We start from the raw sequence: 16,872 nt of genomic DNA, 5'->3' as shown, positions 1-16,872 counted from the left end.
TTTCCCCTTGGTCCCTTGTTGTGCAGTGTACCTTTTTTGGACTGATTCGAATTCAAGATGGCCCACAGACGGCCATCTTGGATTTTGAAATAAAAGTTTGTTATCGCTATTTCTGGGAAAATACTTGATGGATCTTTCTCAAATTTCATATGCAGGTTCCCCTTGGTCCCTTATTGTGCATTTTACCTTTTTTCCATTGATCCAAAATCAAGATGGCTAACAGGCAGCCATCTTGGATTTTGAGAGTAAAATCTTGTTACTGCTGTTTCTGAGGAAGTACTGGATGGATCCTTCTGATATTTGATAGATATTGGTTTCCCTTGGTCCCTAATTGTGCATTGTACCTTTTTTGGACTGATTTGAAATCAAGGTGGCCCACAGGCAGCCATCTTGGATGTCGACAGTAATACAGCACAAGCTTATTTTCTTTGACATTCTATCATATTGATTCAAGACCATGTCCATTATCCATCTGTAACTGACTGCTATCTAATAATACTTTGGGACCTTTTTCAAATGATATTTGCTAATAGGTGCTTAATGAAAATATCTTGTGCAATCATTGAGTACATTCAATGAAGACCAGTTCATGAACATTTACAACACCTGTAACAAAAAAAACAAAAAAAAATAAGCAGATCTTCAAGAACTGAAAACAGATCCTCAAATGGTGGGCGCCAAGATCCCACTGGGATCTCTTGTTGGAGTATGAATGTGCTTTTATTTTTCTTATTAAAAGTCTCATTTGGTTTTTCAACTTTTCAATTTTGTATGTATGAATTCTGTGTGGTAAAAGAGGATAAGAAAAAATATAATTTTGTTAAAAAAAAGTTTAATATTACATCTGTGCACATGTTTACATGATCTGGTAGTTTGACATCATGATCTTGTGTTGCATTTCTTGTTCAAACACTTTGATTTCTCTCTCTCCAAACTGAAACTTTTCAATTGTATAAGCACTCAGATCACTATTAGGTCTGACTTTTTTTGCTCCAAAGTGTTAAAGTTCAGAAGCACTTTTTCCCAGGAGTTTGGGTCCACATAACAAGATCCATCCTTGTAAACATCGTGAATAGGTAGTAAAAGAGATGACAGGTCATTAAACATTTTCTGGAGATGCACTATCTTAAGATGTATGAACAGATCATCATTGAAAATTCCATCACAATCTCATCAACTGAGCACAAATGACTTTTCAACAAAGAAGCTAACATTTCTTTGTTTATGTCTAACAAAAAAATCCTACTTTTTAAATAGAATTTTTAAGTCTTAACTTACTATACTGATAGCAATCAAATGTTTTCCTTCTGTTAAACAGAAATTGTGGTGTTTCAAATTGCAATGACTTAACACTTGTCAAAAGACAAATTTAAAGTTAAATGGCCTCAAAGAGCCTAAAGCACTGCAGCCACATTTACTTTGTGTCGTAACACCAATAACAGGTTTACACATCTGTCAAATGCGGTAACGATTGCTGGATAATCTAACTTCCCTTGATTATTAATGACATCAATAAGTCAAAAGACCCAATGGTCAGTTGCTTGTCGGTGGTCATGGTGTCATGCTGTCTTGTTCACCACAGCCAGGTGCACTGTTTGTAACTGGGCAGTCCACTTATCCAGAGCATTGTATCGGGCTGTACCCATTGCCTCCCGATCAAGTTCCAACACTAAGTTCACTTGGTCTATCCTCCCATGTATGGCACTGAAATAAGATGTTGGACTGTGATCACCAGTACATTGATCTCATAGAAGTTAATTTAGCATTCTATAAAACCAGATCTTCTCAATTCATTCTTAAATAACTGAAAACCCTATGTGTATTTCAATGGTATATATTTATTACATAATTATTTAATTCTGCATATGAAAGGCTATTTTCTCCCAGTTGTTATTTTCAACTGTTGCATAAAACTGTTTTTACCCAGTACAAAATTGGTCCTCTGACATTATACTTTGACCAATCATTTATTTTTGTCCTACTGACAAAAGTTTAAACTGGTTACTATTTCCACTCTTACAATTAAAGAAGCTCAACCACGTAGATAATATTGCTATTTTCCCTTAACATGTGAAGAAAATAGTACAGGAATATAAGTTTAACTAACTGAATTAACTTGTCCATTACAGTATGTTTAGATTTAGTCCAAACCACCCAAAGTAGTGTGAAAAGGCTATAAATTGAAAAGGTGCATAACTCTGTCTATAGTATGGGTAGAGAATCTTATTAAGGAACACTCAGCATCCTCTCCTATACTGAAGCTGTTTGTAACTATCGATGACATAAGACATTGTAAATTTCAATGACTAAGCACCACACAGAATAACAAAAACATGAATTTTTTCTTACTGTTAGGGGCCTAACTTCCTCCTCTAATTTAAATAGTTTGCAGCAAATGTTTTTATTCAAAAGCCTAAAAATAGATGAATACAACAAGGAGGAAATCTTTGATTAATATTAGCTGTCCAACATTATCATTTGCTTGTTGTTTGAATCTTAGTTAATACCCAAGAAACTTACTTGTCAAGAATACAGGACACTAGAAGATTCTCCACCTCCATCGGATCTATGTTGAGCTCCTAGAAGTACCAAGATACATCATATTTACTCAGCAATAAGCCAAATGGCTAACACAGTCTCTGACTTAAAAATATCAGCAGATTTATTAACAGTTATGTGCTTAATGATGGGAAAATACAGCAGTATAACAGCTAAATATATGGTGATTATAGGTTCAAACTTGATAATAAGAAATAAAAGATGTTACCACATACTTTAAATACTTTCTCAGCAAGATACTGTATTTCAAAACAGCATCTGATCTGTTTAACCAATCGCAATCACTTATATGATCTTTCACTGTTATTATGCAGGATGAAAAAGGACCATAACTCTGCATAAAATGATAGTTGAGACTATTTGCTAACAGGTTTTAAACTACCTTGTATGATGAATTAACTTTACAGGAATCCTATACAACGGAGGCTTAAAGGTTGATATCCTCTTCTATAAAACACCTAATATTTGCCTACTGGAGACTAATTAACAGAACACTTATTTGTCACTCTTGTTAATGACATTTGAGATAATAGATATTGTATGTACATTCTGTTATATAGGGTATGATCATTACCTACCTTGGAGATAAAAAAGCTATTGTGTATTCTGGTGTATAGGGTTTGATCAGTACTGACCTTTGAGATAAAAGGTATGTGTATTCTGGTGTAGGCTTTGATCAGGACTGACCTTTGAGATAAAAGGTATGTGTATTCTGGTGTAGGCTTTGATCAGGACTGACCTTTGAGATAAAAGGTATGTGTATTCTGGTGTAGGCCTTGATCAGTACTTACCTTGGAGATAAAAGGTATTGTGTATTCTGGTGTAGGCTTTGATCAGTACTGACCTTTGAGATAAAAGGTATGTGTATTCTGGTGTAGGCTTTGATCAGTACTTACCTTGGAGATAAAAGGTATGTGTATTCTGGTGTAGGCTTTGATCAGTACTGACCTTTGAGATAAAAGGTATGTGTATTCTGGTGTAGGCTTTGATCAGTACTTACCTTTGAGATAAAAGGTATGTGTATTCTGGTGTAGGCTTTGATCAGGACTGACCTTTGAGATAAAAGGTATGTGTATTCTGGTGTAGGCCTTGATCAGTACTTACCTTGGAGATAAAAGGTATTGTGTATTCTGGTGTAGGCTTTGATCAGTACTGACCTTTGAGATAAAAGGTATGTGTATTCTGGTGTAGGCTTTGATCAGTACTTACCTTTGAGATAAAAGGTATGTGTATTCTGGTGTAGGCTTTGATCAGTACTGACCTTTGAGATAAAAGGTATGTGTATTCTGGTGTAGGCTTTGATCAGTACTTACCTTTGAGATAAAAGGTATGTGTATTCTGGTGTAGGCTTTGATCAGGACTGACCTTTGAGATAAAAGGTATGTGTATTCTGGTGTAGGCCTTGATCAGTACTTACCTTGGAGGTAAAAGGTATGTGTATTCTGGTGTAGGCTTTGATCAGTACTTACCTTGGAGGTAAAAGGTATGTGTATTCTGGTGTATAGGCTTTGATCAGGACTGACCTTTGAGATAAAAGGTATGTGTATTCTGGTGTAGGCTTTGATCAGTACTTACCTTGGAGATAAAAGGTATGTGTATTCTGGTGTAGGCTTTGATCAGTACTTACCTTGGAGATAAAAGGTATGTGTATTCTGGTGTAGGCTTTGATCAGTACTGACCTTTGAGATAAAAGGTATGTGTATTCTGGTGTAGGCTTTGATCAGTACTTACCTTTGAGATAAAAGGTATGTGTATTCTGGTGTAGGCTTTGATCAGTACTGACCTTTGAGATAAAAGGTATGTGTATTCTGGTATAGGGTTTGATCAGTACTGACCTTTGAGATAAATGGTATGTGTATTCTGGTATAGGGTTTGATCAGTACTTACCTTTGAGATAAAAGGTATGTGTATTCTGGTGTAGGCTTTGATCAGTACTTACCTTTGAGATAAAAGGTATGTGTATTCTGGTGTAGGCTTTGATCAGTACTTACCTTTGAGATAAATGGTATGTGTATTCTGGTATAGGGTTTGATCAGTACTTACCTTTGAGATAAATGGTATGTGTATTCTGGTATAGGGTTTGATCAGTACTTACCTTTGAGATAAATGGTATGTGTATTCTGGTATAGGGTTTGATCAGTTTGATAAGCACTTGTGTTCGAATGTTCCTTAGTAAATCTGTAAAGTATAACAATATTATAAATAAAGAACATAAAAATCTGAAACATTACTTTGATCATGATCAAAAGATACAACAAAACAAATCATTATAGAATTTTCAAATAAATTCATGGATGTATTAATGTTACTGATCAATTTATTTTCCTGTTAATTAAAGCTATCAATAACTTGCATGAACACACAATTTGATTTATTTACTAGTAAACAACATATTTTTTATCATTTATAAATCACGAAGATTCTTGCTTCATATAAAGTACAAAATGACATTAGAGAAATGACATATCCAGATCGTAAGAAATCTACTTTTTGTTTAATAACAGAAATCTCCTTTATCTGTCAATATACTCCTGTCCCAGGAATAGCCAATTTAGAGAAACTCCATAGTACTGAATTAATCAAACCTTGATAGTCAATAAATACTTCCAATTTTAACATTGATGTTTGAAATTAAAAGGCTTTTTCATTGGAAATTACAAATATATACTGGGAAATATCAACCTCTATAATGTTAATATCCTGTACAAATACAGGTTACAAACCTTCAATATGTTCTCTGATGAATCGATCTTCCATTATATTTCTTCTGTTTGTTTTCAAAATCTTCTCAAATTCATTAATATCGTTGTTTTGATAAGCACTAATAACAAATAAAATTTATATTACTGCTACATTGAATATGATTATAACAAGAAGCAGTATTTTTCAACTCTTTAAAACTAACAAAAGTGTGTTATACAATACAATGCAACCTTCCATGTGTTTCAACTTTTTACTAATGAATCATTGAACTATTATCTTAAAATATTCACTTACACTTACTTTTCATTTACAGATCTGAGAGAAAGATGTTGAGATATCAGTTAATTCATCTGACTAGAGAAAAATTAAAACTGCCATAAAAGGAAATATTTATGAAAAATTTGTAAGCATTGAAGGTTTGTCAACACCAGATGTGTTATGAATTACAATTTTTTATTTCTAATAATGATTCATCAATCCGCAAACCCAACATGATAAATCTTCATTGATTTAGCAACACTTCATAAAAAGTCCTTGATGGTTATCCACTTGCTATAAATATTGCCTCAGATATGCTTTGTGATTATTCAGTTGCTGCCACCCTTGGCCAGGGCAAATTTCCTTACAATGACCTACCTGACCAAATTGGTCATAGCAAGAATCTCCGGATCATTTTTGTAGGGTTTGGTCTCCTGAGAGTCAAATGGGTTGATGCCAGATTTCATCAACATGTTTGCCAGAACCAGGTACTTCAGACAGGTCGTACGTCTGTAATAACAGAATATCAGGTAACAGATCATCGTTACATTACAATATACCAGCTATTGTTCTCTCTAAAATATTCTTTTACAAACAAGCTTTACAGTCAGCTTTGTATGCAACACTTGTCCCCTGCTGTTTATTAAATTTTCTATGCAACATAGACCTTGATACCAATGGAAAGGTGTCTCATTTTCACAACTGAAAGACCTCTCTCCACGAATAGTTTCTTGATGGGAAAGAGGAAGAAACCAGAAAATAATAGAGACAGATGAAAACAAACACTATGGTCCCCTCCAGTTTCATCTGCATAGGGCTAATAAAATAGCCTTGACACACATTCAAGGTTCAAAGAATCAGATTTGAAGAAATACAGTCTAAAAAAATCTGTGAAACAGAGATAAGTTGTTCCAGTGTTTTTACAGCACCATGTATTCTTTCATAATTCAATCTTTTGATTAAAAATATCAGTTGATTTCCAATACTAAATGGAATGCTGGACACTTGTTGCTCACCTGGGGCTACCAGATTCATCATAATTCTTAAATGCTTCAAAAAAATCTGTGTGTGCTTTCTCATATTCTCCTTCGCGTAGATGCATTTTCCCACCACATTCTGAAATAATATATTGTACAATATAGGTAAGTATATGTACACTACAAAACAGGTAAATATATGTATACCACAATACAGGTAAATATATGTATACTACAATACAGGTAAATATATGTATATTACAATACAGGTAAATATATGTATACTACAATACAGGTAAATATATGTATACTATAAAACAGGTAAATATATGTATACTATAAAACAGGTAAATATATGTATATTACAAAACAGGTAAATATATGTATACTACAATACAGGTAAATATATGTATATTACAATACAGGTAACTATATGTATACACTACAATACAGGTAACTATATGTATACTATAAAACAGGTAACTATATGTATACACTACAATACAGGTAACTATATGTATACTATAAAACAGGTAACTATATGTATACACTACAATACAGGTAACTATATGTATACACTACAATACAGGTAACTATATGTATACTAATACAATACAGGTAACTATATGTATACACTACAATACAGGTAACTATATGTATACTACTACAATACAGGTAACTATGTGTATACTATAAAACAGGTAACTATATGTATACACTACAATACAGGTAACTATATGTATACTACAATACAGGTAACTATATGTATACACTACAATACAGGTAAATATATGTATACTACTACAATACAGGTAACTATATGTATACACTACAATACAGGTAACTATATGTATACACTACAATACAGGTAACTATATGTATACTACAATACAGGTAACTATATGTATACTACAATACAGGTAACTATATGTATACTACAATACAGGTAAATATATGTATACTACAATACAGGTAACTATATGTATACTACAATACAGGTAACTATATGTATACTACAATACAGGTAACTATATGTATACTACAAAACAGGTAAATATATGTATACACTACAATACAGGTAACTATATGTATACTATAAAACAGGTAACTATATGTATACTACAATACAGGTAACTATATGTATACTACAATACAGGTAACTATATGTATACTACAATACAGGTAACTATATGTATACTACAATACAGGTAACTATATGTATACTACAATACAGGTAAATATATGTATACTACAATACAGGTAACTATATGTATACTACAATACAGGTAACTATATGTATACTACAATACAGGTAACTATATGTATACTACAAAACAGGTAAATATATGTATACACTACAATACAGGTAACTATATGTATACTATAAAACAGGTAACTATATGTATACTACAATACAGGTAACTATATGTATACTACAATACAGGTAACTATATGTATACTACAATACAGGTAACTATATGTATACTACAATACAGGTAACTATATGTATACTACAATACAGGTAACTATATGTATACTACAATACAGGTAACTATATGTATACTACAAAACAGGTAAATATATGTATACACTACAATACAGGTAACTATATGTATACTATAAAACAGGTAACTATATGTATACACTACAATACAGGTAACTATATGTATACACTACAATACAGGTAACTATATGTATACTATAAAACAGGTAACTATATGTATACACTACAATACAGGTAACTATATGTATACTACAATACAGGTAACTATATGTATACACTACAATACAGGTAAATATATGTATACTACTACAATACAGGTAACTATATGTATACACTACAATACAGGTAACTATATGTATACACTACAATACAGGTAACTATATGTATACTACAATACAGGTAACTATATGTATACTACAATACAGGTAACTATATGTATACTACAATACAGGTAACTATATGTATACTATAAAACAGGTAAATATATGTATATTACAATACAGGTAAATATATGTATACTATAAAACAGGTAACTATATGTATACTACAATACAGGTAACTATATGTATACTATAAAACAGGTAACTATATGTATACACTACAATACAGGTAACTATATGTATACACTACAATACAGGTAACTATATGTATACACTACAATACAGGTAACTATATGTATACACTACAATACAGGTAAATATATGTATACTACTACAATACAGGTAACTATATGTATACACTACAATACAGGTAACTATATGTATACTACTACAATACAGGTAACTATATGTATACACTACAATACAGGTAAATATATGTATACTACTACAATACAGGTAACTATATGTATACTACTACAATACAGGTAACTATATGTATACTATAAAACAGGTAACTATATGTATACACTACAATACAGGTAACTATATGTATACTACAATACAGGTAACTATATGTATACACTACAATACAGGTAACTATATGTATACACTACAATACAGGTAACTATATGTATACTACAATACAGGTAACTATATGTATACTACAATACAGGTAACTATATGTATACTACAATACAGGTAAATATATGTATACTACAATACAGGTAACTATATGTATACTACAATACAGGTAACTATATGTATACTACAATACAGGTAACTATATGTATACTACAAAACAGGTAAATATATGTATACACTACAATACAGGTAACTATATGTATACTATAAAACAGGTAACTATATGTATACTACAATACAGGTAACTATATGTATACTACAATACAGGTAACTATATGTATACTACAATACAGGTAACTATATGTATACTACAATACAGGTAACTATATGTATACTACAATACAGTTAACTATATGTATACTACAATACAGGTAACTATATGTATACTACAATACAGGTAACTATATGTATACTACAATACAGGTAACTATATGTATACTACAAAACAGGTAAATATATGTATACACTACAATACAGGTAACTATATGTATACTATAAAACAGGTAACTATATGTATACTACAATACAGGTAACTATATGTATACTACAATACAGGTAACTATATGTATACTACAATACAGGTAACTATATGTATACTACAATACAGGTAACTATATGTATACTACAATACAGGTAACTATATGTATACTACAATACAGGTAACTATATGTATACTACAAAACAGGTAAATATATGTATACACTACAATACAGGTAACTATATGTATACACTACAATACAGGTAACTATATGTATACTACTACAATACAGGTAACTATATGTATACACTACAATACAGGTAACTATATGTATACTACAATACAGGTAACTATATGTATACTACAATACAGGTAACTATATGTATACTACAATACAGGTAACTATATGTATACTACAATACAGGTAACTATATGTATATTACAATACAGGTAAATATATGTATACTAAAACAGGTAACTATATGTATACACTACAATACAGGTAACTATATGTATACACTACAATACAGGTAACTATATGTATACTACTACAATACAGGTAACTATATGTATACTACTACAATACAGGTAACTATATGTATACACTACAATACAGGTAACTATATGTATACACTACAATACAGGTAACTATATGTATACACTACAATACAGGTAACTATATGTATACACTACAATACAGGTAACTATATGTATACTACTACAATACAGGTAACTATATGTATACACTACAATACAGGTAACTATATGTATACACTACAATACAGGTAACTATATGTATACTACTACAATACAGGTAACTATATGTATACACTACAATACAGGTAACTATATGTATACACTACAATACAGGTAACTATATGTATACACTACAATACAGGTAACTATATGTATACTACAGGTAACATATGTACAGGTAACTATATGTATACTACTACAATACAGGTAACTATATGTATACTACAATACAGGTAACTATATGTATACTACAATACAGGTAACTATATGTATACAGGTAACTATATGTATACACTACAATACAGGTAACTATATGTATACTACAATACAGGTAACTATATGTATACACTACAATACAGGTAAATATATGTATACACTACAATACAGGTAACTATATGTATACTACTACAATACAGGTAACTCTATGTATACACTACAATACAGGTAACTATATGTATACTACAATACAGGTAACTATATGTATACTATAAAACAGGTAAATATATGTATATTACAATACAGGTAACTATATGTATACACTACAATACAGGTAACTATATGTATACTACAATACAGGTAACTATATGTATACTACTACAATACAGGTAACTATATGTATACTATAAAACAGGTAAATATATGTATACTACAAAACAGGTAACTATATGTATACTACAAAACAGGTAAATATATGTATATTACAATACAGGTAAATATATGTATACTACTACAATACAGGTAACTATATGTATACTACTACAATACAGGTAACTATATGTATACTACTACAATACAGGTAACAATATGTATACTATAAAACAGGTAAATATATGTATATTACAATACAGGTAAATATATGTATATTACAATACAGGTAACTATATGTATACTACTACAATACAGGTAACTATATGTATACTACAATACAGGTAACTATATGTATACTACAAAACAGGTAAATATATGTATATTACAATACAGGTAAATATATGTATATTACAATACAGGTAACTATATGTATACTACTACAATACAGGTAACTATATGTATACTACAATACAGGTAACTATATGTATACTATAAAACAGGTAAATATATGTATATTACAATACAGGTAAATATATGTATACTACAATACAGGTAACTATATGTATACTACAATACAGGTAACTATATGTATACTATAAAACAGGTAAATATATGTATATTACAATACAGGTAACTATATGTATACACTACAATACAGGTAACTATATGTATACTACAATACAGGTAACTATATGTATACTACTACAATACAGGTAACTATATGTATACTATAAAACAGGTAAATATATGTATACTACAAAACAGGTAACTATATGTATACTACAAAACAGGTAAATATATGTATATTACAATACAGGTAAATATATGTATACTACTACAATACAGGTAACTATATGTATACTACTACAATACAGGTAACTATATGTATACTACTACAATACAGGTAACTATATGTATACTACTACAATACAGGTAAATATATGTATATTACAATACAGGTAACTATATGTATACTACTACAATACAGGTAAATATACGTATACTACAATACAGGTAACTATATGTATACTACAATACAGGTAACTATATGTATACTACTACAATACAGGTAACTATATGTATACTACAATACAGGTAACTATATGTATACTACTACAATACAGGTAACTATATGTATACTACAATACAGGTAACTATATGTATACTACAAAACAGGTAAATATATGTATATTACAATACAGGTAACTATATGTATACTATAAAACAGGTAAATATACGTATACTACAATACAGGTAAATATATGTATACTACAATACAGGTAACTATATGTATACTACAATACAGGTAAATATATGTATACACTACAAAACAGGTAACTATATGTATACTACAATACAGGTAACTATATGTATACTACAAAACAGGTAAATATATGTATATTACAATACAGGTAACTATATGTATACTTCAATACAGGTAAACACAAACTTAAGACAAAAAAAAAAAATAAACTGAGACAAAAATCATTTTAAATTTATGAATTATCAGAAAGTAAATGTCTAATATGATTTTTAGACTGGATTACTAATTTAACAAAACAATATTAAATAGATTTTGTCTTGAGTATACATACCTCTGATGACACCCATGATGAGCGGGTGGGGAATGGCTGACTTGATGTGGAGAGACTGCTCATACAGAGCCTGAGGAATAACAAAGTCAAAACATAAACTCAATTCACATCATGCATATTTATCAAGATAGCTTCCAAAGTGCAGATATCTCTTTCCACATGAAGACATTTACGAACTGAAACACTTAAACCTGCATCAAATCTTGTATCAACTAAGTTTGTCTATGAAGTGATAATATTATATTTATGATATAAAATTTTAGCTGACACCATACAAATAACTAAATTTCAATCATATAAATCAGTCTTCACATCAAAATTTTAACTACCATAACATATTTGATCATCCATCTTTCTTACATAAGACGTCTTACCTTTAATTTTTTGTTGTTTTTCTGTGCTGTATACATTTGGATTTCTAAGGCATATATTTCTAACAACTGTGTTCCTTTCTTCAGATCATCCTCACCTTCGTCAGTCTGTAATACAAAACAGTTGTGATTTTTCATCAACAGCACTTTAAGATTATTTCAATGGATTGTGGCAGTAGAGAGTTTTCAAAATTCAAATGTTTGCAATGTAATGGCTTTTTCGTATTGTTTTTAGTCTTCAAAACAAACAAAATTGTACCTGACAGGATATATGTAACTGTTTCAAAATTCTTTGCAGTTTGGAATAGTCTCCTCTATCAAAGTACAGCTTTCCAAGCTTGGTGTTAGTTTTGAACCATAATCTCTCATTTTTAGCTTCCTTCAAGGCATCCAGTGTTGTTTCATAGAAGTCTTGTAGCAGCTCCATCTACAAACAGAACTTTAACATCTAAAGATTTGGCAAAGTTTCTTGTTCAACTGGATATGTCAATACTTTGATAACAATTGAGCAAACTTTCAAATTCTACAAAAGCACCCTTAACGTACATGTCACAGTACAGGGTACAGTAAAGCGGGTAGTTATACATATCTAGATTAAAATATAACCTTCTGATGTGGATATATGGTCGAAGATTGAGTTGAGAGAGTGAAATGTTATACATATCTAGTTTAAAATGTACCTGTTTTGATGTGGAGATAAAGTTGAGGATGAAGTTGATGGAGTGAAATGTTATACATATCTGCCCCCGGTAGTTTAAAACGTACCTGTTTTGATGTGGAGATAAGGTCGAGGATGGAGTTGATGGAGTGAATTGTTATACATATCTACCCCCGGTAGTTTAAAATGTACCTGTACTGATGTGGAGATAGGGTCAAGGATGGAGTTGATGGAGTGAATTGTTATACATATCTACCCCCGGTAGTTTAAAACATACCTGTTTTGATGTGGAGATATAGTCAAGGATGGAGTTGATAGACTTTTCTGAGTAATTCCTCGTTACAGCTGACTTAATGTAAGTCAGTAGAGTCTTATACCTCACCATCATCTGTTCATAATTACTCTGAAAAAACATTTATCAAGAGACATTCAAATTTAACATTTACCTTTCATTGTCAGGAACCAACCAGAGGGAAAATAATCAGCATTTGTTAATATGAAATATTGAACAATAAAGTAGTGAGAGTTGGTTTACATCTACTTAATTTATTACAGTCATCACTGATTGTAAGTTAGACAAATAAAAGTATATTAATCATATAACTGTATTTAATTCCCAAGTTAGTAACTGAAGAAACACTTTTTTAAGACAAAATCTCATTGATAAGTAAACTTTAGTTTGATGATAAGCTGAATACTTTCTTCAATGTAATAAAATCTTAGTGCTATAAAGTAGAAATCAACTTACCAGTTTGAAATTAATTTTGATCATCTGTTTCAGAGCTTTGAAGCCCCATTCTCCTTTATCTTTGCCTTCCAACTCCAACACCTGAAAAACAATATATTTAAATCAGATCAACCCCATTTCATTTTTCTCAGTTTTATCTATTCTATAACCATTGTGAAAAAAAAATTATTTCAAATTCCATCAATCACTCTTTGGTTGATGAATATATGGAGATACCTTGGTCTAATTATCATGAGAGGAAATGGAATACACTTAAAATACCTGAACAGGACATCATTTATTTTACCGCAATAAGATGTTGTTTTGTTCTCATTTTGACCTATCTTCTCACCTTTTGGAAGCTCTCCAATGCAGCTCTAGGGTCATCTTCCTTCAGAGCCTTGGAATTGTAGTACTGATTCTCCAAGTCAACATCTGGTTCAGAATTACTTTCTTCAGAGTATTCCTGTACATAATGAAATAATTCATATAGATTTAATAGGAATCATTTAAATCTTAAATGCAGAAGTGAAAGATATCATTTGATAGGTGAAAAAAACATATTTGGGTTAAAATTTCCATACTTATCATAGGTTCAGCTGTGAACTATGATAAAACCTGTAGCTACAAAAAAAATATAGTTCAACTTTCAGTTGATTTTCTTTTTTGGCAATAAGAAACATGATTGAATAAATACTTGATACATGTTTTATATTAGAATATTATGTCAGTGCCTTGAAATATATAATTATGACTAAAGAAGTATTTTCAGGAATATTCTTTCATCAATTTATGTAGACCAATGTTCTTGTCCACATTCATGAATAAGTCTTTTAAGTCATGAAATCAAAGGTTTCATTGAGGTTTATATATATAGATATTGTTCGATCAACTTCTTCCATGACTGTAAGACAAGAAGAATACATGTTTGAGGCTTAGGTTTATTAAAAGGATCATTACGTACTCAAAGTTATAGAAATATTAACAAGAGGCCCAATGGGCCTGCATCACTCACCTGGCTTATTCAGCTAAACAGTCATTTAACAAAGAATTTCAAACATGACAAATCATTTCTTAAATAATTTCACTACTGGCTCCTGGCCTTTTGGTCAACTGAAGTCAGATTCACCATTAAAGAAAATGCTTCAGTACCAGCTTGGAAAATATCCTTGTATGAAAAAAAGGATTTTTAAGAACATACATTTCCCTAACTGATTCCCAAATCTCTGTCACTCCTGGCTGATACAAAATCAGGTTCCTTTCAGCAATGTAAGCTTCAGACCAAATCCAAACAGAATCAAGGCTTTCACAAAAGATGGATTTTAGAGTACTCCCCCAATTTCCACTATTTAGCCTTACCCCTTGAGCTCATGCCCTAGAGGGCAGAGACCAGCCATTGCAAATTGGGACAGAATTATGATATTTCTACAGAAAATGGATTTCAAAGGAATTTCTCTATTTCTCCTTTTGGGATTTAGCTTCCCACTCCAATATACAAGAAATACCAAACAGTTTGACTTTGTACAAAAATGATTCCCTTTCATCCAGGTATGCTTCAGACCAAATTCGAACAGAATTCTATCATTTCTACTAAATAAGGATTTTTCTCCATTTCCCCTACTAGGCCCTGGGCCCAAAGACCCACTGTTTAAACATGTAATTATTATCTCCCATTCAACAAAGGATTATTCTGGTAAAATTTGGGGAAACCCAATCATAACTACAGATGGAATAGGATTTTAAGAAATCTGTTTCCCATAATGGGCACCCTCCTGCCCAGGAATCCAACACCTACTGTTTATTCAAAATTGAAATTCAATTCACCTTCAATCATGCTTGCTTTCATTTGAACCAAATGAACAGAATCCTGATATTTCTATAGAAGATGAATTTTAAAGAAACAAAAAGACAAAATTTAAGAGGATTCCCATCCACAAGTGGATACACATTTTCATAAGCATGATTTTAAGCTACATGCTTCACCTCTGCAAGAATTGTACCCGCAGGTAATCGGTTCGTTCTACTGCGTCTGCAGTATATAAACTGTCAGTTCTGAATGTTTCAAAATCTAATAGTGGCGATATGCACTTTTTGTGGAATGTCAGCTTTGTCAAATAGATCTGAAGATGAGATTAAACATAATATGCGTTGTTAGTGATAGTTCTTAAGTTGTATTGTTATATATCAGGCCTACCAAATCATATTCTTCATCATCATCATACATGCAATCTTCGTCCGACATGTTGGATTTTGGACATAAACGTTTATTGCTATAGCCAAAAACCGGTCAAGGTATTTCCGGAAATGTTGTGGTTGGTTATTATTTAAGATAAAAAAAAACAATGACATTTTTATAAAATCACTATTAACATATATATACTATGTCCAACAGGAATATAAAGTAACTGTATTAATGCATCTATTTCAAATGCTTGAATCTGTTACATGAACAGGTACGTGAATATGATAGAGTATTATATTTTTCAATATCTTCAAGAGGACAGTATAGTAGGAACTGTAACAAATCCGAAAAAAAACATTATCATTATCATTTCGTTGAGTATTTCTAATTAAATTAAAATATACCACAAACACAACACAACAAAACAAAATACTCTCTAGTTTTCCGGACATTTAGTTTACCTTTCCGTGTCTAAAATTACGTGCATATTAATG

General features: G+C 31.0%; 1 protein-coding gene across 1 annotated transcript; it reads right to left on the bottom strand.

Annotated features, from left to right (window-relative positions):
* Positions 1-815: 815 nt before the first annotated feature.
* Positions 816-16,450, bottom strand: LOC132543277 (COP9 signalosome complex subunit 2). The gene is made up of 13 exons (XM_060206760.1): positions 16,391-16,450; positions 14,549-14,662; positions 14,218-14,298; positions 13,747-13,872; positions 13,071-13,238; positions 12,815-12,919; positions 12,441-12,510; positions 6,537-6,636; positions 5,899-6,030; positions 5,283-5,380; positions 4,655-4,737; positions 2,521-2,579; positions 816-1,704 (listed from the first exon to the last, which is right to left on the bottom strand). The coding sequence occupies exons 1-13, from the start codon at positions 16,436-16,438 to the stop codon at positions 1,560-1,562; spliced, it is 1,329 nt and encodes a 442-aa protein (XP_060062743.1). The 5' UTR covers positions 16,439-16,450; the 3' UTR covers positions 816-1,559.
* Between the last annotated feature and the right edge of the window lie 422 nt (positions 16,451-16,872).

The sequence above is a fragment of the Ylistrum balloti genome, unplaced genomic scaffold, assembly GCF_031769215.1.
Source record: "Ylistrum balloti isolate Yb309-2 unplaced genomic scaffold, AGI_CSIRO_Ybal_v1 Utg369752, whole genome shotgun sequence".
Taxonomy (NCBI): Eukaryota; Metazoa; Mollusca; class Bivalvia; order Pectinida; family Pectinidae; genus Ylistrum; species Ylistrum balloti.
The sequence above is the reverse complement of the archived record's forward strand: the minus strand, read 5'-3'. Positions and strand labels throughout refer to the sequence as shown.

Coding starts and splice junctions, on each gene's coding strand:
- LOC132543277 (XM_060206760.1), bottom strand. CDS start 16,438: ATGTCGGACGAAGATTGCATGTATGATGATGATGAAGAATATGATTTG. Junction 12,511..12,814: donor AAAACAACAAAAAATTAAAG/GTAAGACGTCTT, acceptor GTTATTCCTCAG/GCTCTGTATGAGCAGTCTCT. Junction 2,580..4,654: donor ACATACCATTTATCTCAAAG/GTAAGTACTGAT, acceptor TGGTACTTCTAG/GAGCTCAACATAGATCCGAT.